The 25,635-nt window shown below is 32.9% G+C and overlaps 1 protein-coding gene and 1 pseudogene across 1 annotated transcript; both read left to right on the top strand.

Annotated features, from left to right (window-relative positions):
* The first annotated feature begins 1,961 nt into the window (after positions 1-1,961).
* On the top strand, positions 1,962-22,817 carry LOC122194988 (uncharacterized; annotated as a pseudogene).
* A 1,434-nt stretch (positions 22,818-24,251) lies between these two features.
* Positions 24,252-25,314, top strand: LOC111882834 (E3 ubiquitin-protein ligase RSL1-like). The gene is made up of 3 exons (XM_023879210.1): positions 24,252-24,542; positions 24,574-25,166; positions 25,248-25,314. Exons 1-3 carry the CDS (start codon positions 24,252-24,254, stop codon positions 25,312-25,314), a joined length of 951 nt encoding a protein of 316 aa, XP_023734978.1.
* Positions 25,315-25,635: the final 321 nt, after the last annotated feature.

Genomic DNA, 25,635 nt, shown 5'->3' with positions numbered 1-25,635 from the left:
TATAACAAATGCATGGAAGATATATTTTTTTTCTTCTCAATGATGGCTTTCTCTATTTCTTACCTTGCACTAATGTCAAAACCAGTGCTAGGTAGCATTTTTACTTCTTATTTAATTGAACCCAATGTGATTATGTAATATGTTTCTTCTTTACGTTCTGCTTCATAGATGCACTGATCATTAGTATATAGTAACAATAAAATATTTTGTTTCAAGGATGAAGAGTCTCGATACATGAAGTAGAGGGACCTGTTTTACCACATGATGAATATATTCATCCAAAATCTGGATTTGGATTACGACGAGGGTTCGATTTGTTATGAAGAGAGCCGAGAATCACGTCGAACATCATACAAAAACCAAAATTTGATTTAGGAGAGAAATAGCAGCGAAAGTAAAGTGTCGAAGTCAGTTCGTTGTTTGGAGATGAAGGTAAATTCTTCAGTATCTTCTAAATTATCAGTTAATTAGTAAGTGTTAAATTTTTATAGGGAAAACTACAATAAATTCCTTACATATTCGCCTCATAATCGATTTAGTCCCTATATATTTTTTTTATTCAATTAAGTCCCAAATACCGGTAATCGTATTCAATTTAACCCTTTGACTCGGTCAGCAGGTCATCCAACTTTCAAAAATTAAATTTTTGACCCAGATTTCAAAATTTATTACAAATTTGGTCCAAAATTTACACTTTTGGCCCAGGTTTTAAATTTTTTTACAAATTTGGTCCAAACTTTACCTTTTTTGCCCAAATATAAGAATTTTATTATGAATTCATCCTAATTTTAGTTTTTTTACAACTTTTTTCTCAAAAAATTGTTTCTAATATGTTTTTTCTTTATAAAATCATATTTATACAAAAAAATGTATTTTCACATAAAAATCTTATATTTTCTATATAAAAACTTTTTTGTATATGAAATATCTAGTTATAAAAATATGTATTTATTTAGTATATAAATATATACAAATTCGTTTTTATAAAAAAATTTATACAAGCACCTATCACCTTTATATATATATATATATATATATATATATATATATATATATATATATATATATATATATATATATGCACACAAATAGGTGTGTATCTATATTTTTTTATAAAATCGTGTTTGTTTATATTTTTTTTTATAAAAACATGTTTGAATAATTTTTTATATATTACGTGTTCGTATACATTTTATGAAAACGTGTTTGAATAAGTTTTTATATAATACGTGTTTGTATATATTTTATAAAATCGTGTTTGTATACATTTTATAAAATGTATACAAACACGTATTATATAAAAAATATTCAAACACGTTTTTATAAAAAAAAAATATAAACAAACACGATTTTATAAAAAAAAATATAGATAAAATAGGTGTTTGTATACATTTTTTTGTAAAATATGTTTTGTATACATTTTTTTTATAAAAACGGATTTCTTATATATTTATATACTTAATAAATACCTATTTTTATAACTAAATATTTCATATACAAAAAACTTTTTGAAGAAAGTTTTTATATATAAAATATAAGATTTTTATGTGAAAATTCGTTTTTTGTTTGTATAAATATGATGTTATAAAGAAAAAACATATTTCAAACAATTCTTTGAGAAAACAAGTTGTAAAAAAACTAAAGTTATGATGAATTCATAATAAAGTTCTAAAATTTGGGCAAAAAGGGTAAAGTTTCGACCAAATTTGTAAAAAAAATTAAAATTTGGGCCAAAAGTGTAAATTTTGGACCAAATTTGTAATAAATTTTGAAATCTGGGCCAAAAATGTAATTTTTAAAAGTTAGATGACCTGTTGACCGGGTCAAAGGGTTAAATTGAATACGATTACCGGTATTTGGGACTTAATTGAATAGAAAAAATATGTAAGGACTAAATCGATTATAAGGCCAATATGTAGGGATTTTATTTCAGTTTTTTCATTTTTATAAGTTGATTAATGGTGGAATCAAAAGTTGAAATAGCAAAATTCCCTGCTTTGCATCATAAGAAAACTTGGAATTTATACAACGAAACCTTTTAGTATAACTAGCACCAAACAACGAAACCCCTCATGTTTCAATTATATGTTTGATACAAATTTTACAACCCCGAAAGAAGCGCATGATTATCGATCTAGCTGATGAGATCTTCCCGATCTCCGATGAGAAATACGCCCAGGAACTACAACTTCAAGAGACTCTAACACCTTCAGCATCCAAAAGAAATGCATCATCGTCATCACAAAATGTTGCATCATCATCATCAATTCCTGCAACTTTTACACCTCCAAATAAATTAAAGAGGAAGCAGGCAATGCTGAAAGCTGAAGAAGCCACATTACACGAGCGCATTTGTGGAATTTGCATGGACACAAAAGCTCTACCAGAAATCTTTTCAAATGCAAAGGTTTGCGGCCATCTGTTCTGCTCTGATTGCATAAGCCAACATGTATATGTGAAGATTAAAGAAAACATCGCGAAGGTGAAGTGTCCTGACCCAACATGCAAAGGGCTAATAGGACCTGAAGTTTATCGAGATATAGTCGCAAAAGAAGTTCTTGAAAGATGGGAGGATGCTTTATGCGAGTCTACGATCATGGCTACTCAGAAACTCTATTGCCCGTTTAAAGATTGTTCAGCCATGTTGGTGGATGATAGTGGAGAAGTTGTGACATCGGCGGAATGCCCAAACTGCCATAGATTGTTCTGTGCGCAGTGTAAGGTGGCATGGCATTCCAGGATGGATTGCAGAGAGTATAAGAGATTAAAGGAATATGAAAGAAATCCGAAAGATTTAATGTTAATGGAGCTTGCCAAGAACAAAAAATGGAAAAAAAATGGAAGAAATGCCCGAACTGGAACTTTTATGTGGAAAAGCGAAGCGGTTGTGATAGCATTTATTGCAGGTTAATATTTTGGTTTTTGCTTTCAGTTGTGATTTTCAATAACATTGTTAAGGTTAATGACTGGTCTCTTGTTGTAGATGTGGAATTTTTTTTAATTATGGATCTTGAAAGAAGCACTTTGGAAGCAGCTTTGCTTTTTATAACATCTACAATCAATAGTACAATTAATGGGAGATTTAAAGAAGTGTTAAACTTAGTTATCATTCAATAATAAATTCTACTATTGTGAAATGTCACTTGATATTCAATGAATTTTGTGTTCAATGGTCATTGAACTTTTATAAAAAATAAAAAGTTTATTAATTAAAAAAAATGAATGTTTAAAATATATTTGTGTGTTGCTTCTGTCTAGAATTTTGAAGTAAATATGATTTATTTATCATTTTAAACCATAACTAAAGTTGATATAATTCTATTTGCATATTCTTGCTTTTTAATGCTACTTAAGATAATATGAAGATATGAAGATAATGTTTATTTGAATCTATATGTATCTTAGTATCTCCTTAATTATATATCCTCATATATCATGTATGGTTTTTTTTAATGAATATATGGATCTTTGTTTGTTGTTTTACGATCGTTATGAAATTGGTGTATAGATTTGAAAGAATCTTTTGGAGGATAGTTCTTTGCAAAAATGAAAAATCCTTTGTAAATATAAAAAGAGTGTTAATTATGAAATAGTCCCTAAGGGTGTTCACATAGATTTTTGTATAACATAATAACTAATAATTTCTCTTCTAATAAAAGAATCCCTAACATGGCACATGTCTGTTTTCTACCCTCTTCTTTACAACGTGGCACTTTCTCCTAAGCCCTCTGACTCTTATTCCCGCCCATTCCTTCAACCAAGTTAAGTCCCTAAATATCAGCTTCTTTTTTCCTACCTTTCCAAACTCATACGAGTTTCCAACTTGAAGAAGAGAAATCAACTATTGATCACCGAGATTTCTGGGTTGATTAGCTGGAAAAGGCTAGATATACGCTCTAAAATATCAACAATTTTCTTTTTGTTCGCAATTTTTTTCTTGGTGTTCAATCCTTCCGATAATCTTTCCCTTATCGCGACTGATTTTTGGTTTAATAAGCAATAATTATTAGGCGAAGAAAAAGGTTAATCACCACCAGGCCCCTTCTGTGCATCGAGTCATCGTCCTCCATCTCCCCTATTGCTCCTTTCTCCTCACCAAAAACTGATTCTCTCCCCCCCCCCCCTCACCAGTCAGTTAATGCCCATCAGTTAATGTATCTTCTTACAACTCTACCTTATGTGCTATATCACCACGAGATGAAAGCTCTCAAAGCATCATCACTGTGCTTCTTCTACTTTCAACTCTCTCATTTTCTACACTCACCATAAAAACCATGTTTCTATTTCTCTCTCTCGATCTATCCCTTTCACTTTATCTATCTATCTATGCATAGAACACACATCACTGACATTACATGTATCTAACTTTACCGCTAACAAGGCAAGATCATCTTTCTTTCTTTCTAACTTACAACTATTTCATAACGCATGCCAGCTGTTCGATAATTTTCCCAAATGAAAACTTTGATGTATATGTTATCGCAAAATGCTATCTTTGCCTCCTTTAGTGTTTCTCTTTAACCTATTATTGTATGTAGGTGTGGAAACTGTGAAAGTTGATTATATGAGCAACAATAGAGGATAAGTGAATAATTGGAAAATGCCTAGTTTATTAGTTTTGGTAAAATTTTGAGTAACTCTTAACTTTCAGGCAGATGAATCAAATGCAAATCAAGGCACAGATACTATTGGTGATTATTTTGTTCATGACCAGTCTTACCAGCATGCACCTTGCGATACATATACAAATGATGTTAAGTTTGGAGATGAGGAATTTGAAGGTAATGTAGGAGAGGAAGCAACCCCCAATGAATCAACAGGTGATTTTACGTATCTACATATCGCTTTTTTTTGTTCATCTTGGTTTTAATTTCATTATTAGTCCAAATAATGTGGAGTGGTTGATTAGTTGTAAACAATTATATGGTATTTTTGCAGTTGATATAAACTGTTTAACCGATATATGGTACCTGAAAATCTACTAATGATTTCTTATTGGTTTCTTTTGATCAATAATTTATTCTTTTATTTAAAAATTGAGGCTACCGCTAAGAAAGAGGCACCTGTTAATTTCTTGACTGACTCGACAGAAGGAAGGTCAACCCTCAGGCCGGCTGACATTTTGATTTTTGGATGGGTCGGAGGGAAACACGCATGTGTGGATCTTACAGGGGTATCCCCTCTCGTGGGCCTGAGGGCTGGGGGTTTCACGGCGGGACATGCTGCTTGAAAAACATCTACAGGCAAAGCCACCAAACATGAGAAATCGTGCATGGAAAATCAACACGTATTCATACCATTTGCATTTGATACGTTTGGTTTCCTCGCACCGGATACGATAGAGCTTCTTAAAAGAGTACAACGAACCATGCATAGTAATGTTATATCCCCTAGATCTTCGGATGTAGTATTTAAAAGATTTAGCTTTACCATTCAAAAAGGCTTAGCGACATAGCTTGTTGTCCATTTTCCATCACTCATTGTACGATGACAATTAAAATATATGATTAAAGCAATTAAAAGTTTAATATATATATATATATATATATATATATATATATATATATATATATATATATATATATATATTGAACTCTATTGGCTTCTTTTTTTACTTCAAAATTTTGACCGGTGTCTCTTTTCCTGTTTATAGGCTAGAAGACACACTTATTTGACTTTATTTTTCTGTTTATTCCAGTAAAACAATAGATGGTGCTTCTGGTACAAGGGTCGATGATGTAAAATACTCCAGTTGATGGTTTGTGAAAAATCTTTTTGTGAGCTTTTACATAGACATTTATATGGTTCTTTTCAAGACTTAAAACATGTGTAGCTTTGTCCAGGTGTAGATATGATGATCTGAAATGAATTGTATATAATTTAAAACCAAACAAGACGAATGACAATAGATATTAACTATTCAGTATTGACAATGAACATATTTTGTGAGGATATAGAATTAGATGTCCATTTATTTTTACTTTTTAACATATATAACATGTACGTATACAGTGTAAAACTAGAAACATGTATTTCTTTGGACAGTTGAAATCATGGATTCATGAAATTTACAAACGAATGTAGTTTAACTTAAACAACTTTTATGGGATAATCACTATAATAACCAAAATCATAGGCTTTTCATGGAAGAACATTTGTCACATGATATCTATAAGGTTTGCAAAATGGATTTAGTGAAATTCTTTTCTTTACGATAAGTATCTTTTCTTGCAAATTGATATGGTTGTTGGTATAAGTAGATGTTTTCTTTATTTTCTTTTGACATTAATTTTATATTGATATTTAGAAGAACTAACATATTTGATATTGATGATTTTTAAATAAAAGCATTAGAGTCGCTACTTCCTGCTAATGGGAATGAAGACCAGTCTCTTGAATATAAAGTTGGAATGGACAATGGAAGTCTTCATCTTCAAATTAAGAAAGTCAAGAAGCAAACTGCACATGGATTTTGCACTTGACTGTTAAATATTACATATTAGTAGACTTTATAATACTTTATAATTGTATTTTAATATATGTTTATTACAATAAATTAATTTGTATTTTGCCATATACTAATTTTCATTTATTTTATTGATTGTGGTTGTTTTATTTTATAATCAATTTTATATTTTATTATAATATCATAATTTTTTTCATTAATTTACACATAAATAATGTCTCGCATATCTTTAAAAAAAACACATATTTTGTTTGAAACAAACATGATAAAGTTACATACCAATTACATAACTCTGCTATTTAATAATTTTTGAAAAAGATTTGATTAATAATTAAGAATTTTAGCTATTAAAATTCGTTTAATTTTTAACCGTGTTTTTTACGGGTTATAACCTTATATATATATATATATATATATATATATATATATATATATATATATATATATATATATATATATATATATATATATATATATATATATATATATATATATATATATATATATATATATATATATAGGGAAAGTGAATATATGACTGTCATGTACGTAATATTAGATATAGAACCTCTAATACTACCTCATTAGTTCCGATATAAATCCTAAACTTAAAAAAAATATAGTTTCCTACTTTTTGTTTAAACCAAATCATTTCCTAATTTCCCATTTAGAAAAACTAATTTCTTACTGTTACTCTCAAATTGCATTAATTGTAATACACTCACCGTTTAAACATAATTTACATTTTAATTTTACGTATACTTCTTGAATCTCAACAATTATATTCACATCTCAAAAAAAAAAGATCATGGAGATCAACAACTAAACTCCACAATTTATCGACATTGAAATGAATTGTAGCGTTCACACGTTTAAATCTTTTCAATAATGATATAATTTCCCTAAAACTTTAGCATGTATCGTATTTGTTTTACTACTTTGTATTTTTCTTGATATTATTAAGTTTTAGCATATCGGGTGGAGCAATGATGCGTGAGTTTAGGAAGAATGCTGAGAGTAAATCACAATTAATTTGGAAATTTTAATGGTTCTATATCTAACACTAGGTACCTAACAGCCATATATATATATATATATATATATATATATATATATATATATATATATATATATATATATATATATATATATATATATATATATATATATATATATATATATATATATATATATATATATATATATATATATATATATTAGCAGCTCCAGCGCAATGTCTCGGGTGATGAATTAGTCAATTAGGGGATGTTTAATAGTTCTTTTGCTGTTAATTTATTATTATTTTTTTCTGTGAATGATAAATAGTTTTTTCCAGCCATCAGTACGTACCCCGTGCAATGCAGCATTGACAAATAATTATGGACGATGTTTACTAGTTTTTTTGCTATTTTCTTCGGTGAACGATAAACAATTTTTTCCAATCAATAGTATCTGTCCGATGCGACAGCGACGAACAGTTTTTTCGGCTAATGATTGATGGACATCTATTAGTTTTTATCAACAAACTGTTTTGAGTTAAAAAAAAATGTGTTCCTATTTTGAATTAAAAAGAGGAATACCTTGTAGTTTTTCGTTAAAAAATAGAAATTCGTTGTCATATTTTGTTAAAAAGAAAAGTAAATTTGCAGTTTCATGTTAGTATAGAAGTACATTGTTACTTTGGAAAAAAAGAGCATCATCTTTATCTTGTATTTATACGTTATTCAACCTACAAAAACAATAGATATATTACAGTACATTAAAATTAACGAATATTATTATCATTGCTTTTTATTTTACCATGTATTTCATTCAATTAGCAACCATGCACAACACCACTCAACATCAAACAGTAAGGCCACAATGAGCTGCAAAATATTATCAAACCGTTGCACCGTCAATAGATTCCTAATTTCATTACAAAATCTCCTTATCAAAATTTAAAAAAAAAAAAAAAAAAAAAAAAAAAATCATTTTTGGCACACGAGTCATCTCAATATCTATTGTTGAATTGCTTTTCCCGCCCAATGTTTTCTTAAGTCGAATTATCCTTTTATCATTACATTCCTTACATGTTTCTTACTTCTAAGTTGCAACCATATTAAATTAATTGCCATAAATTTAGGAGTTTGTTGATACATTCTGTGACATCCCCAATTTCAGGGTCCGAAAAGGCCGATTTTGTTTATGCTTTATAAAAATCATAGTACTTCTTTTAATAAAAATGTTGCGGAATTTTTTCCAGAAAAACATGATAAATGCGTTATCAAAGCATTCCCGAAGAAATTTTTTTATTCATTTTAAAATATTTGGGATGTTATCGTCAATACAGAAACATAAGCATAAACAGAACTTAAATTCATTGTCACTAATGATTTATATCTCATTAATCTCTCAGTGTAATGTGGCTTTGTATCGACACCTGTGATACAAACAAGCTTGAGTGGGTCAGGTTGGGAAACCTGGTGAGTACATAGCGTTTTCAACCCACAATAATATAATTCTTATGTTTAAACATCAAAAAATCAACCCAATTACTCATCCTCATTATCTTCTTTAATCTTAAGGATTTACCCTAAGAATCAACTATTTCTTATTCATTCATTCCTAAGGATTAGGCACGAAGTCCAACGTCGCCAGAGTTTATACAACAGGCACTAAGTCCATAGTCACCAGGGTTTAGGCACTAAGTCAGCATAGTCGCCAGGGTTTATCTCGTTTATTGACAGTATCGTTTTTGAGAGTTCACTCGCAATACATGTTGATGGGTTTTTAGAGTACACTGGGTGAACATATTGTTCACAACACCTACAAGTTGCAAGCTTGCTAGTGTTCCACTGGACCATCTAGAACAGTCTGTGGTTGCCATCCATACTCTGCTAGATGACTGGGCCAACGCTTGGGTAAAGGCTTCTCTCATTTCTCACCTCTCACCCTTATCTCATAATCTATATTACCTTTCATCTCATCATCTAACTCATCTTTACCCATTGTAATTTATAGGTATAAAATACGTATATAGTTTAAATCATTTAAAACATGTATAATAGTGTTCATCTAGCATAGATAACAACTATACATATAATATGCATACATAGCACGTAATTTAAATAAAATACTTCATATCTATGTGTAAGATGAAAGTAACTATGCACTCACCTTAGTAGCGTGAGTTGATAGAATCTGACTAGAAACGGTCAGCGGTACGTGATCGTCGGGCTCGGGAAAAGAAATTCAACAAACGAGAGAGAAGAAAGATGTTTTGGTGTAAGAATGGCTGAGGTCGAAATGGCTATTTATAGGCCGAATTTTGGCCTCTCACGTCGTGAGAATCAATGCTCACATCGTGAGCCATGGCTGTATCACCTCGTAGCTTCGCCATCTGCATTTATAGCTCCGAAACGTGTCTGGACGACTTCCCACGTCGTGAGAATGATTTGCTCACGTCGTGAGCTTCCAAGAGTCATCCTGTAGACTTCCCAGGTGTTTCCTAGGCTCGATTAGTGTCTGTGTGATTCCTCATGTCGTAAGAAATACTGCTCACGTCGTGAGTCCGATCCGATTAGGGTTTCAGACACGTGTCATGCTCTTAGACAGTTGCATCTTCAGAAGGTCATAACTTTTACATACGGGCTCCGTTTTTGACGTTCTTTATATCCACACGTAGGTGGAGACGTACTCTACAACTTTCATTTAGACCCCTAAGGCTAAAAAGTACTTTATCGTAAACTCACTTTTTACGATTCCCGGTGCCGTGTCGGTTTTGTCGCGAAACTTCAGCAGGTCATAACTTCTTCGTTATAACTCGGATTCCAGCGTTCTTTATATGTACGAAACCTTGTGAAATATACTAAAACTTAGTTGAGATTAATTATTCTAAGCAATCATTTATAAAAAAAATCATTTTTGACACTTATTGTCTCTAGATTGACTAGCCCGAATCTGCGGGCACTACAATTATCTCCCCCTTAGGATGATTACGTCCCAAAATAATCAACGAAACATAGCTTGTATAATGACTCCATACGTTATCTTTTCATCCTAGGTTTTAACCGTAGCTTCTGTGTTCCTTCGAATCAATATCTAAGTCTTAGACTTCTTGACTGCAGTCGGTGCTCGATCTTGTACTCGCTCTCTATCTTGCGTTGGACTTTCAATCGTAACCTTCGAGTTACATAATCCTTATTGAAGACTCCTTTTTATTCTTAAAAGACTTAAGATAAGTTCTTTCCTTCATTTATCGTAATAGGCCGATGGGTCATGTTTTAATGACCTCTCATCGTATGATACAACGCTTAGACTCAGGTCTTTTAGAGTCAAATTCCATAATGGGATATACATTCCTTCATGTTCTAATGTGATATAATCACATTTTAACATGTAACATTTCTAGCTATAGGCTTCTTACTTAAAAAATGGTTGTGATACTTCTATTGATCGCTTCGATTATCTTTCACTCCAGTCTTAAGTCAGATGCTACATCGAACTTGGTTCTCTGAACAACGTAGCATACTTGTCTTAGTCGGACTCGATTTGATAATGACCATTAGGGTTGGAATAATAATCATAATCTTAGTTATCACCGAAACAATGGTAACGACAGACTTGAGCAAAACGGAATCAATTACTAGTTTCTTAGTAACCTTGTGACTTTCCCTGATCCAAGTGCGAGTCATGTGCTTCCGATAGTATAGGCCTCTACTACCATTCACACCTACTCATACCCGTCCAAAGTATTGTATCGCAGTTTTCCAAATCACCATACAAGAAAATTACATAACAACTTAACATACCAGATAACAAAACGAAGGTTTTATATTATTCTTAAAACGATTACATAGGTGTTCAAGTTCACACTACTATGCCTCTAATAGGCTACACCAAAATTGTGAATTCATGTCGTGAATAATAGTGAATTATTATGAGTTACGTAAACAAATCCATTAATTTTAATAGTTTCAAAATTATGAGTAAAATAATACATATTATTAATATTATTAATGTTTTCGAATGAGTTAAAATTACTATAAAAAGGATTTTGATATTTTTTATAATCTCTGAAGTATGAGACCTAAAATAAACCAAAACAACATTTTTAAGGTGTAAAAGGTTATTATTCTCCAAAATAAAACTGGTTATCAACAACCGCATTACATATTATTTAAAATATGACATATTTTCCATATAGAACTAATCGAAGGAAAAAAATTCCTCGAAAAAAAAATATTCATAAAAAAAAACTAATCGAGGAAATAACTACAAAGTTATCCAAGGAGATGAAACCTGCATTGCATGTTCTTTGGTGCATTACATGTTTTCAAAATGAATTTAATCACCGCAAATGAATTTTCACCAAAAAAGCTAAGATTTTATGGTTATTTGGAGTTATCATTATGTTTGATTAATTGCAATCTGCAACAAATTGACATAAAAATGGATTTATCAACGTTTGAGAATTTTAAGAACTAAAGAATTATTAATATTTTAAACTTGGTTAATACGTAATGTTTTTATGGTTTGTTTTGATAGCCACAAAGAAACTATTCACCTAAATAAATTAATCGTCATCGTATACTATTCGTCGCCGTCGCTTTGCGTGGGTACACGACTACTATATATATATATATATATATATATATATATATATATATATATATATATATATATATATATATATATATATATATATATATATATATATATATATATATAGGCTTAAAAAAGGAAAGTATGAAACTTACAATTTAGGGATCCTAGTATGTCTACTCCATTTATAATGTATATCTACTGTATATTAACAATATTGAGAGAGAGAGAGAGAGAGAGAGAGAGAGAGAGAGAGAGAGAGAGAGAGAGAGAGAGAGAGAGAGAGAGAGAGAGAGAGAGAGAGAGAGAGAGAGAGGCTTAAACAAGGAAACTTACAATTTTGGGATCCTAATATATATATATATATATATATATATATATATATATATATATATATATATATATATATATATATATATATATACTCCATTTATAATGTATATGTACTATATATTTACAACTAGTTGTGAGACCCATATATTAAAACAAAATGTTAAGTACGAACGATTAAATAGAAATTTTATTTGAATTTGAAATTGAAATAAGTGAAAATTATGTGAAAAAAACATGCAAAAAATAAATTAATTAAAATTATGTGTTTAGTGTACTAAACGAGTTAATTATAACAAAATGTTAAACATAAAGGTTTAAACTGTAAATTTATTTGAAATTGAATTTAAAATTTAAAATTTAAAATTAATAGTCATTATGGTAGGTTTAATTTATAGAAACTAAATTAATGATAGATTGAAAATAAAAATTGAAGTAATGACAAGTGGAAAATAAATATATATATCAAATTTATGACAAAATTACATGTGGCTAATTTTATGAGAGAATGACATGTGGCAACACTACAAGAAATCAAAGCATTAGCGGCGTCGCCTTTAGCAGTGACGCATAGCAATAGCGGCGACATGTAAATGACGCGTTACATGTCGCCGCTATTGCTATGTGTCGCCGCTAATGCTTTGATTTAGCGATCCGCGTCATTTTCACCCCATCCGTCCGATTTTATTTTGATCTAACGGCTGTTGAGGAAAGCGGAAACGTGCGTTACCTTTTCCCTCCACTTGTCGCCGCTAATGCCCTACTGTCGCCGCTATTGCCCTTGCGTCGCCGCAAAAACCCGTCGCCGCTAATACTGAACGCAGATTACCCCTTCACAGGTTACCTTTCTGCCATTTTCTTCCTTACCTTCCACCTTCTCTCGTTTTCCTCTCTTTCTTTCTTCAATATCACGATTTTTTGACAACTTTGTGGAGTAGGAATTGCTTCTTTGACCGGTGCTTGCCCCTCCTTCCCCCAAGACAGCCATAAACCGGAGATATTTTTGCAAATTCCGAAATTGCCCCTCCTTCCCCCAAGATAGCCATAAACCGGAGATATTGTTTGTTTAACTTTTATTTATGTTGTTTGTCTATATTGTATATCTTACAATTTCGCAGGGTAACTAACTTTTATTCATATTGCAGATGAGGTTTACTTGGGCAATACTCTTGGCCATGATGGCCGATGTTATGGGGCTTGGACACGGAGGTGATGGAGCCGGGGATCCACCACCTCCAGGAGGCTTTGGTCGTGGTTAGCACGAACAAGATGGTGAGTTTTATTTGATGGGTTTTGGTCATAAGACATCCTATGTGCTCATACAAACCCTAATGCTTGGATCTAGGTTTCTCTATTGTACATGCTTTGAATCCAAGACTATAAACCCTAATTCTAGCATATGGAAATCCAAATTCACATGTAATTAGGTTTAAGAACATACCTTGATTGTTATATAGCAATAACAATCCAATTCCTCCTTGAATTGACCTTGGAAGGCTTAGAGTCACAAGTGTCACTCCTTTAATGGCTTACAAACACCATAAGCAAGTGGAGAAGGTATAAAGAGAGAGGAGGGAGGTTAGAATTCGTCCTTAGATGCTCTAGGGATCAAGTACACGAATTCCAAGGCCTTAGGGGTCTTTATATAGGGTTGGGATTAGGTTTTCAGTCCTTATCCTTATCTAGTTGCTTGTCCACCAAGCAACCATAAGATAACTCTTAGAAACCCTTATCCTAGTCAAATTCTAAGTGATTATCACCTCAAATTCGTTCACCATATATATAAGATAATCCTTACCATATTTTGTAACTATCACATAATTACAATTCAGCCCCTCTAGTTTAATTAATTACACTTGATCACAAAATTAATTCTTAATTAATTATTGACCAATATTAATTAAACAAATATGATTTCTCCTTTAATATATTATTCTTATAACATATTAATAAATCATAATAACCTCTCTTTCTATTTATTTCTCCAATCAAGTTGCTTTGGTGAAGGCAACCCAAAAGGACCATGCACCATCGGGTCAAGTACATACCAAAATAGTTATGGACTTAGACACTAATCCAACAGTCTCCCACTTGGATAAGTCTAATAACTATTTTGTGTATGACTTCGGATCCCGATCTGCAATCGTAACTTTCCAAAGCCGCTGTCAACTCTGATCATATCAAATACGCGTGTCCTTAGATAAGGGATCATATATTCCTCCATTCTAGATATCATATAAGATACGATTTCAAATCATTTTCTTTGTACTATATCTCGATTTCTGATTTATGACGACTGACTAATTGAACAAATCAAATTAGCCCTAGCCCGGCCGAGCATTTACGTTTGTCATCACTAAACCATCGAGGGGCCCAAAGATATCGCTTTTATCCTACTTTGGATAAAAGGAACGGATAAACTTTGATACAATGCTTGCTTGTACTCACGCACCAAATCACACACAACAATATGTTTTATAACACCAAGTTACTGGTGCGTTTATATATTATCAATGTGCAACCGATTTGCAAGATACAACTCACACATCTCGGTCTCAAGAATATAAGATGTTATCGTCTCACCAATCACTCGTGATACAATCCATGGAGTGATCCAAGTGAGCGTGGGTTTAATCCAATGCTTAAATCACATTCATAAGCACTCATGAACGTTGCAGCAAACATTTGCTTATGTCTAATACTCTTTTAGACAATCCACACACCAATTCACGACAGTCTTCATTCATACCTACTTCCAACATATGAACGAATGTGGCCCGTTTGAATAATTCGATTATTCTTAATAAACTCAATTATTCTGGAAGTCAAAACATGCAAATGTGAAACACAAGAATAATACTAATCCCATATGGCCTCAAACCTTTGAGTATAAATAAAACTCCTTTTATTTATCACCATATCGATTACTCATTATTTGTCGTTTCGGGTAATCAACTTCTTACTTGAATTCCAACAATTGTCCCATGCTCCTAGCATGCACACAATGTTTACCTATGGTTCTTACTTTGTGAAATAGATCACATTGAACACATTTCCAATCCTTCTCATTTCACAACTCCAAATCCGTTTTTCATAAGTTAAAGAATATCAAATTCTTGTTACTTATAGAATATGCTAGATTCTAACATTCTATGCAACTTATCCTTTCGTAATGTCACTGCACCAAAGTCATAAAGACTATTGCCAATGATATTACGAAGTCCTCTATCGGAGATTGTTACAAAACAATTCCATAGACGTGATGTCTCTCACTCAAAGTACATTCTTTGAACATCCTTTTGCATAGAAGTTTCTAATCTAATCATAGATTTCTCAATATTCAATTCCCAATATGGACACATTTCCATATGTTCCATATGACAACTCATTCTTAATAGAATCTTATCTATTCGTAACGATGTCGATATAGTCCATCCAATATGGAAACATTTCCATATTTTCTAATACTATACTTCCAACTACTCACAAGCGACCAATCCTCGTCGAACTTGGATTGTCCTTTGATAGTTGTTTAATTATTTTAGTCTAAACTGATTCTAGTCCTTTTTCCCTCTAAATGTGCTAGACATTCGGAAAATTTAAGAATGGTCAAACATTAAAGCATTTGCAATCGATCCTATACCCGAAGCGTATGGGACACGACGCATAATGTTTTATTTGCTATGTTCTCAAAATTCGAATTGTGAAGAGGGATGCCGTAATCATAATCGAAATTTTAAGAACACACTTTGTACCTTTGACTAAATTTTATTAACATTTCTCAACCTAAACCTTTAGATTTGAAATGAAGCATAATATTCTCTCCCTTAATTATAGCAAAACAACTCTTCAACTATTGCGACTTTGCAAAGTATGACTCTTGTTTTCTATAATTAATATTGCTAATCTTGCAATACTTTCCTTAATAATCATACAATCATAACTTTTATGCTCCCACTATCTTGATGATTATTATAAAACATAACACTTATGCTCCCACTAGCTTCGACATGTATTCATAAACATCTTAACTTTCAGAAAAACAATGCTTATTGAATTTCTTAAGTTCATGTTTCTAATACTTAGTGCTTTGATAATCTTTTATCAATGTTTCTTGAACTTATACACATTTGCCTTCGATAGTTCATATGTGTGTCTAAACAATTAAGACTAATTGCCAAACCTCACAATTCAAATTATGGAAAGGGATGTCGTAACCATAATTGAATTCGAGAATGCAATTTTACAATCACTATCTTCTTAAAATCTGTCTTAGTGAAAGCATTTCCTCACAATCATTTTCATGAAGGAGGAAATCTTATGACACTTAGATTTAAACAGTGTATTTGTTCCTATCCATGTGAATTTGTCAAAACCAAGGTTTACGACAAATTCAAACTCTTATGGATCGAACTTTCTTGATCTCGATTTCTTGCCTTTATGGTAGCACAGCTGCCCACCATGTCTTCCAAGTAGTTAAGCAACTCACCCTTTCCTATCAATGTACCTTTCATTGATTAAGGTGCTTTGCCTTTTATGCGTTCAAAATGAGAACTCATAGAACTCACATGCATAATTAACTCGATTGGATTGGCACAGAATCAAAATAATGTCAACACGATAGGTTATAAACCTTAACTCGTGTGCTAGTGATGATCGATAAGGTTTATTTGATTTATTCTTGAAACCTTTCAAGACCATTAAGACTCCCACTGACTCCTTGACATATAAGATTCTCTTGTCAAAAACCATTTCTTGACAAACAAATATTCAAGAGTTAGTGTAGCTTTTATCAAAAGACTTCATAAATTGGTCCTAGTTGGTCTTTGTCTTATCCAAGACATCACAACTTTCCACATTTAATGAAAGTTACAAACCTTTTTAATACCTTTCACTCAATGTCACAATCTTAACTTTAAGACTTGTTATTGGAATGAAGTATGATTGACTTATTGATTTAACCATTTCTTCAATTCTTGATTCCTCTTCTTAGACATACAATTGTACTAAGACTCACTTAGAGGATCAATTGAGATATGGTTCTTAATCATTAAGACCTATCATAAAGCATAAAAGGTACTCTCCCATCTTCTTAGAATGGAGAAACTTTTATCTTTCTGCCTACTTGATTCTTGTTATTCGTTCTGCTATTGATCTAAACCCTTTAATCAATTCAAAATTACACTTAATCTTGTAAGTATAATCATATTTACTAAACCTTTAGTAAATCATGACGAATATCATTGTTACTCTTATGGTGGTCTTGATCAACACGCAACATTGTGTGTTCGATTTCTTAGTCCTTCACTTGACACTTTGTCAATGAATTTGTCTAATTTCCAAATATGAAATTTCTCATTCATCGTGCAACCAAGTTGCGTGATTCCAAATTTCTGTCCAATTGAAACTTTGGGCGATGAGAAACTCTCCCTATTTGGTAAATTCTCGACTTTTTGATAAACACCATAAATAAGAATCATATCCATTTGTTGTAGAAATATTCAAACACCAATTTTCATAACGATTTCATTGCAAGGAAATAAACAAATAAATAAATAAGTCAAACGAAAATTTATTTTATTTATAAAAGCAGCGGAAAACATTTGTCCTTACAATGCAAATCCATTGAAAACTATGTATTTCAAAAGAAAATTTCTAACAACTCTATCATAACTATCTAAGCTCAAAATCTAATCTTCAAGTCCATGCGATCAAGATCCATTCCTTGTGATTAGATTCATCTTGTTCTTTCACCAAGCTTCCTTTCTTTTCACCGATCCTGTAAAACATTCAAATGCAATCTTATCACATTATGTATCAATGAATAGGAACTTAATGGAGTTAGATAGTGGATTTTACCTGAAGCACAGCCATACTCTTTGACTCTCCCATCTTCTGGACTCTTCAGGCTCTTTGGGCAGACTTGTATCCAACGCCCTTTCTTTTGGCAGCAAACGCAGGTCGGTTCTCCTAGAACGTCCTCAGAAGTATGGTCGGTTGACTTTTCCAACAAATACGCTCCATTGCTTCGCCAAATCATTTCTGATTCAGCAGCAATGAGCGTGTAAGTTAGGTCAATGAGGTTGTCGTCATGATCCATCATATAATACTTTCTTTTGAACTCATTATATGATTCAGGAAGTGACTGCAAAACCCAATTCACAGCCAACTCATCTGGGAATGACACACCCAACATTATCAACCTGTCAATGTGTGATTTCATTCCTAGAACGTGGGCACACACGGGTTTACCATCTTCATGTTTCATTTCCAATAGTGCATTAGTGATATTGAATCTTTCAATTCTTCGATCTTGTGGGTTGGGGAGAACAATAGGAGGAGGAGGAGGAAGTGAAGCATGATTTCTCGTTCCTCGATTGAATCGTGGAATACCATCTTCATGTGGAATGCTTGTTCCACGGAATTTGGGAAGACCATAGTTGTCGAACTTTGACATCTATAAAACGGGAGAAAAACGAATTCAAGTTAGTTGATAGATTGAGTCCTTAGTAAATCACCCAAATGAAATACTAAGGCTAGGACCCAACACAATATTCTACAACTCGGGAGAGGGATGCCGTAACCCAAATTGAAGAATATTTGAAGGTAAGTGAATGACGATTCACTAATTTCCACCACGAAAAACGAAAAAGAATTTAAGTTTTAAATCTATGAAACTCCTAGATCCTTTGAGATTCATTGAACATTTCAATGGCATGTTTAAATCTCGATATGCCCCTCTTGTTTGTGACTGGGATGCCGAGGATCACAAAGCGGGTGTGAATAACCATGCAAACTACATGGTGCCCTCACATGTTACAGTCACCTATTCGATGTGCCGGTAAACCACACACACTCCACCGAACTATGAAAAACATTGAGTCACCCTTTGCTACCTTTGCTTAGACCCATTTAGTGTGCCGGTAAACCACACACGCTCCACTAACGTCTTCGCAAGGGCACAAAGTGTAATTTCATGGAATTGCATCAATTCACTTTTGCCTAAGTAACTAAGATTGGGAATTTTGAAAAACATTTAGTTACTTTTATAATTCATTATACTTATAATGGAAGGTTTCGTCCTATCCTACCCGTTCGGCTAACGACCCTCCACTAGTCAAGAGTGCGGTGGGTAAGAGTGGATAACCATTCAATCGCCATTTTATAGGCAATTTCCTTAAACACCCCTTATAGACCAGCTTCGTGAATGAGGCCTACTAACGGTAAGACTGACTTTTACTCATACATATATATAATGTTAGACTTTTAATGTTATATATAGTATAGGGTGTATTTTATACTTTTAAAATATTTGGTGGTTCAATTTAACAATTATACTTTTAATTCACTTAAATTGTAAACCTAAAATTTTATGGATTTATTAAACCTCTTTTAATTATACACCTTAATTAATCAATAAAACCACAAGGGTGTGATTTGAACCTTTTCAAAACTTCTTAGAGTTTTAGAACTTAACATTCCTAATTAAACTTTTAATCAACTTTTAAATTCCAAAACTTGAGGGCAAGTTTGAAACATTTCAACACATTAGGGTTTAGAATTTAAATATGCATCAAAATTAAACTATTTAATCAAAATTTAAATTCCAAAACTTGAGGGCAAGTTTTGAAACCTTTTTCAAAACATTAGGGTTTCAACTATTTAAATTTCAAAACAACAAAACTTTTGGGGTTCAAATTTAAACTATAAAACCTAAAGGGCCAAATATGAAACTTTTCACAACAACAAGGATCAAATAACAAATAATTCAAATTAACATTTAATCACATAATTATCCATATTTGATGATTTCTTGCAAAATAGTTTATCAATTTATTTAAAATAATTAATCAATTATCTTATAAGGAAACAATTATCTTATTAATTGATAAATATCTTCAATTAGATTAAAATTATAGTCAAATATATCATATAATCGGATTAATATTAATCTAACATGATAAGGTAATTATCCCAATGCAAAAACAGCAAGAAATCTCGAGATAAGCACTGTCTGACGCACCGACTCGCCGAGTCACCCTCTGGAGCTCGCCGAGTAGGGCTGACTCGCCGAGTCCAAGAGTGACTCGCCGAGTCAGGTCGAACAGTGAGACCAAAACACGATTTTCATTTACATCAAGCATCAATACAATAGAAACCAATCAAGGCTCTGATACCACTGATGGGTTTTGGTCATAAGACATCCTATGTGCTCATACAAACCCTAATGCTTGGATCTAGGTTTCTCTATTGTACATGCTTTGAATCCAAGACTATAAACCCTAATTCTAGCATATGGAAATCCAAATTCACATGTAAGTAGGTTTAAGAACATACCTTGATTGTTATATAGCAATAACAATCCAATTCCTCCTTGAATTGACCTTGGAAGGCTTAGAGTCACAAGTGTCACTCCTCTAATGGTTTACAAACACCATAAGCAAGTGGAGAAGGTATAAAGAGAGAGGAGGGAGGTTAGAATTCGTCCTTAGATGCTCTAGGGATCAAGTACACGAATTCCAAGGCCTTAGGGGTCTTTATATAGGGTTGGGATTAGGTTTTCAGTCCTTATCCTTATCTAGTTGCTTGTCCACCAAGCAACCATAAGATAACTCTTAGAAACCCTTATCCTAGTCAAATTCTAAGTGATTATCACCTCAAATTCGCTCACCATATATATAAGATAATCCTTACCTTATTTTATAACTATCACATAATTACAATTCAGCCCCTCTAGTTTAATTAATTACACTTGATCACAAAATTAATTCTTAATTAATTATTGACCAATATTAATTAAACAAATATGATTTCTCCTTTAATATATTATTCTTATAACATATTAATAAATCATAATAACCTCTCTTTCTATTTATTTCTCCAATCAAGTTGCTTTGGTGAAGGCAACCCAAAAGGACCATGCACCATCGGGTCAAGTACATACCAAAATAGTTATGGACTTAGACACTAATCCAACATTATTATGATATATTTATTAACTATTTTTATTATTTAATAATAAGTTATCGTGACTAATAGGTTTAATTGTATTTTTTCAGCCGAGCTTCCTAAAATAAGGAGGGGCATGTCAAAAAATATTGAGTTGGGAAAGTTGATAAGGGCAAATAAGGGAAAGCCCATAGATTTGGATTTCGACAGGGAGATCACATATTCCCCTGTCGGGAAGCGTGGTAATTGGTTCACCCATGAAATTGGGAGGTATTTGTGGAACAATGTCCCTTTCAACGTATCTGGTTGGGACAATGTTTCCTCCGCTTTAAGGAACGCAGCAGTTGTTCATCTAAAGGTAACTTGGATGCAATTTTAATTTTAGTTGTGATTGTTATTTAATTAACTAAAATTTTTGTGTTTTGCAGAATAAATTTGATTTGGATAAGGTTAACATGGATCCGGAGCGTGCTCAATTGTTGCAGAGCATTGATTCGAGTCTTGCAAAAGTTTACAGAGGCCGAAAAAGTAAAGCTCATGCTTATTTTAAGGAAATCGGGGGGCCTGCAGATATCCAAGCCGCATTAAACAACCCCCCTAACGGAATGTCACATGAAAATTAGGCGAAGGCAGTCGAACATTTTCAAACGCCAGAATTTTTAAGGCGTTCGGCGTCAAACAAGGAATGTCGTGCAAAACAACTAGTTGTAAACAGAGGGGGGTCGAGCTCATACGTCAATGCATGTTTCAAAGAAGTAAGTTATGATATATTTAAATATTTATTTAAAGTATAACTAATCTAAATTTTAATGTTAAATAGGATATCAGTCGAATCGAAGCTTTTCATAAAGCTAATTCCAATCGCCAAGGGGTATTTTATAGTCCTGCAGTCGAGCAACAATACGTAAGTGGTTAATTTGTATTTTTCATATAAGTGTTTATATCGTCAAAGGTATTTAGTAATCTAATTTTTATGATTTTTATTATTTTTAAAAAATACAGAATGCTTTACTCGAAGAGATAAACCAACGAACCCAAGCTACTTCTGAGGCAAGCGGTCTAGCACCAACTGATATAAAAGATTGTTTTGAAAGAATATTGGGTGTTCGACGCGGACATATCAGAGGCATTGGGCGTAAACCCCCTACCGTTGTGTCTATGTATGATCAGCAACAACCAATGACACAAGAACAACCACAATCACAGGTAATTGTTAGTAAATGCTATAATGGAAAGTAGAATGCTATAATGATATGTTGGTTATGATTTGATATGTTGATATTTTGTAGTTTGGTAATTTTTGGAAAGTAATGGTATAATTAATTATAATGTTATTCTGATATGTTGTTAATATATTTTGTTTTCTTTATAGTTGCAAATGCTCCAAACAATACTACAGGACCCGGCCTGTTCTGCAGCATTGGAAGAGTGGTTTCGCTCATTGCCGCCACCAAATAATGAAGGAGATAATGATGAGGACGAGTAGTTATTTTAGGATTTTATGAAACATTTTGTAATTTGGAAGAATACTTAATGTGGTATGGATTAAGAGTTTGGATTGATTGTATAATGTGTATTAATATTTCTATAAAAACATATCAGATTTCTCAAATGCTATATGGATTAATAGTTGGATTGATTATAAATTTAATGTTAAATAAATTAAAAAAAATCAAAAGAGTATTAGCGGCGACAGCTTTTGTGGCGACATTATGTTATTAGCGGCGACACCCTATTAGCAGCAACGATCAGTATTAGCGGCGACGCCTGGTATTAGCGGCGACAATGAGTATTAGCGGCGACATTCAGCGTATTAGCGACGAAACAATACCGGTGACATATTTGCAGCGACATGTCGCCCCTAAAGGTATTAGCGCCGACAAGCCCACCCTTTAGCGGCGACACGTGTCGCCGCTGTTGACCAATCTTCTTGCAGTGCAAAGTCATTTTCATTTATTAGGGTAGATATTACTGTCAAATATGGTTTCTAAAACATGTTGCGAGATTGGGTGAATGTGGTATATGTGGTATTTCAATTAAAGGTTCGGTTTTTTATTTGACTTTTCATCTCTTTTCTTTATTATACTCTACGTTTTAGAGGACAACGGTGGTTATACATTGTATCATGTTGTCTTTGTTAATATAGTTTGACAAACTCAATATCGGAATAACCATTATGTAAGACTCTATGTTTATAACAAATGCATGGCAGATATATTTTGTTTTACTTAATGGCACTGCTAGCTTAATGGTTGGCTTCCTCTTTCCTACCCTGCACTGATGTCAAAACCATTGCTTCTGATCATTTAATTGAATATGTTTCCTCTTACGTTCTGATTCGTAGATGCAATGATCTGATTGTCTTATATAGTAATAATAAAAGATTTTGTTTATAGGATGAAAAGTGTCAAAATATGAAGTAGAGGGACCTGTTTTGCTAGGTGTTGAATATATTTGAAATCTGGATTTGGATTAAGACGAGGGTTCGGTTTGTTACGAAGCGAGCCGAGAATCACGTCGAAGATCGTACAAAAACCGGTGACTCGACCCCATATGAAACCGTTCTTCCTCTCTATAGAGCAAAACAAAAATCTAATTTAGAAAACTCGAGAGAAATAGAAGCCAAAGCATGTGCCGAAGTTAGTTCGTTGTTTGTTGATGAAGGTAAATTATTCTGTTATCTTTTAAATTATCAGTTCATTTGTATAGTGTTAAACTTTTTCACGTTGAATGGGGGAATCAAAAGTTGAAATAGCAAAGATATATTGGAATTTGCACAAGGAAACCTTTCAGTATAACTAGCACCTAACAATAAACCCTTCATGTTTCAAAACGTCTTTTAGTGTTTAATATTACGCATTCAATAGTATCTCTGATACAAATTTTACAGGGCACAAAGAAGCGTATCAGTCGTAAGAACATGGCTAGCAGTTCACAGTCTGCTATACACAACACTTTAGATCAAGATAAATGTGTAGATGTAGATGATTTCTACTTCTCAGCTCTCCATGACGCCGAGGGCGATATCTTCCCGATCTCCGATGAGAAATACGCCCAGGAACTACAACTTCAAGAGGCTCTAATATCTTCCGTATCCAAAACAAATGCATCATCTTCATCACAAAAAGTTGCATCATCATCGTCGTCATCACAAAATTTTGAATCATCATCATTATCGCAAAACTCGCAGAAAGAGGCCGCATCGTCGTCAGTAATTCTTGAAACCTCCAAATATGTTAAAGAGGAAGCAACCAATGGAGACATCTGAAGAAGCCCAATTACCCGAGAGCTTTTGTGGCATTTGCATGGACACAAAAGCTCATTCAAAGATGTTTTCAAATTCAAAGGTTTGTGGGCATCTGTTCTGCGTTGATTGCATACGCGAACATGTATCTGTGAAGATTAAAGAAAACATGGCGGAGGTGAAGTGTCCTGACCCAAAATGCAAACGGCTAATAGGACCAGAACTTTGTGGATCCATCGTCCCAAAAGAAGTACTTGAAAGATGGGAGGATGCTTTGTGCGAGTCTTTGATCCTGGCTACTCAGAAATTCTACTGCCCGTTTAAAGATTGCTCGGCCATGTTGGTGGATGATGGTGGAGAAGCTGTGACATCATCGGAATGCCCAAACTGCCACAGATTGTTTTGTGCGCAGTGTAAGGTGGCATGGCATACAGGGATTGATTGTCATGAGTTTAAGAGCCTAAAGAAGGATGAGAGAAATCCAGAGGATCTAATGTTGATGCAGCTTGCCAAGAACAAACAATGGAAGAGATGCCCAAGCTGCAATTTTATTGTGGAAAAACGATACGGCTGCCATCACATTTCTTGCAGGTTAATATTATGACTTGTGCTTTAGGTTGTGATTTTGAAGAAGATTATTTGTGTTACTGATCGACTTGTCTCTTTTTGCAGATGTGGACAGCATTTTTGTTATGGATGTGGGAAGGAACATGTTGGAAGCCATGCTTGTAATGTTTGATATCAATGATACTTCTGCGTAGAAGATTATTTAGTTACTATTTTGTGTTTTAAATTTGGAAATAGTATGACTTTTAATTTGTTATTCTTGGATCATCTTAAATCATATTTAGTGATCCACCATGCTATAAGGTGGAAATCATAGACTTTAGAAAGTGAACTCAATCAAAATTCACCAGAGATACAAAAAGCTAGGTCTCGCAATTGGGTTGGGTTCGGGTTGGCAGGTCACGGGTTGGCGGTTCAGAAAACATAAACTCAACCCAACTCATATAATATATGGTTTGACGGGTTGGATACCTCAACCCAACCCAACCCAACT

The sequence above is a fragment of the Lactuca sativa genome, chromosome 1 (assembly GCF_002870075.4).
Source record: "Lactuca sativa cultivar Salinas chromosome 1, Lsat_Salinas_v11, whole genome shotgun sequence".
NCBI classification, from domain to species: Eukaryota; Viridiplantae; Streptophyta; class Magnoliopsida; order Asterales; family Asteraceae; genus Lactuca; species Lactuca sativa.
The sequence above is the reverse complement of the archived record's forward strand: the minus strand, read 5'-3'. Positions and strand labels throughout refer to the sequence as shown.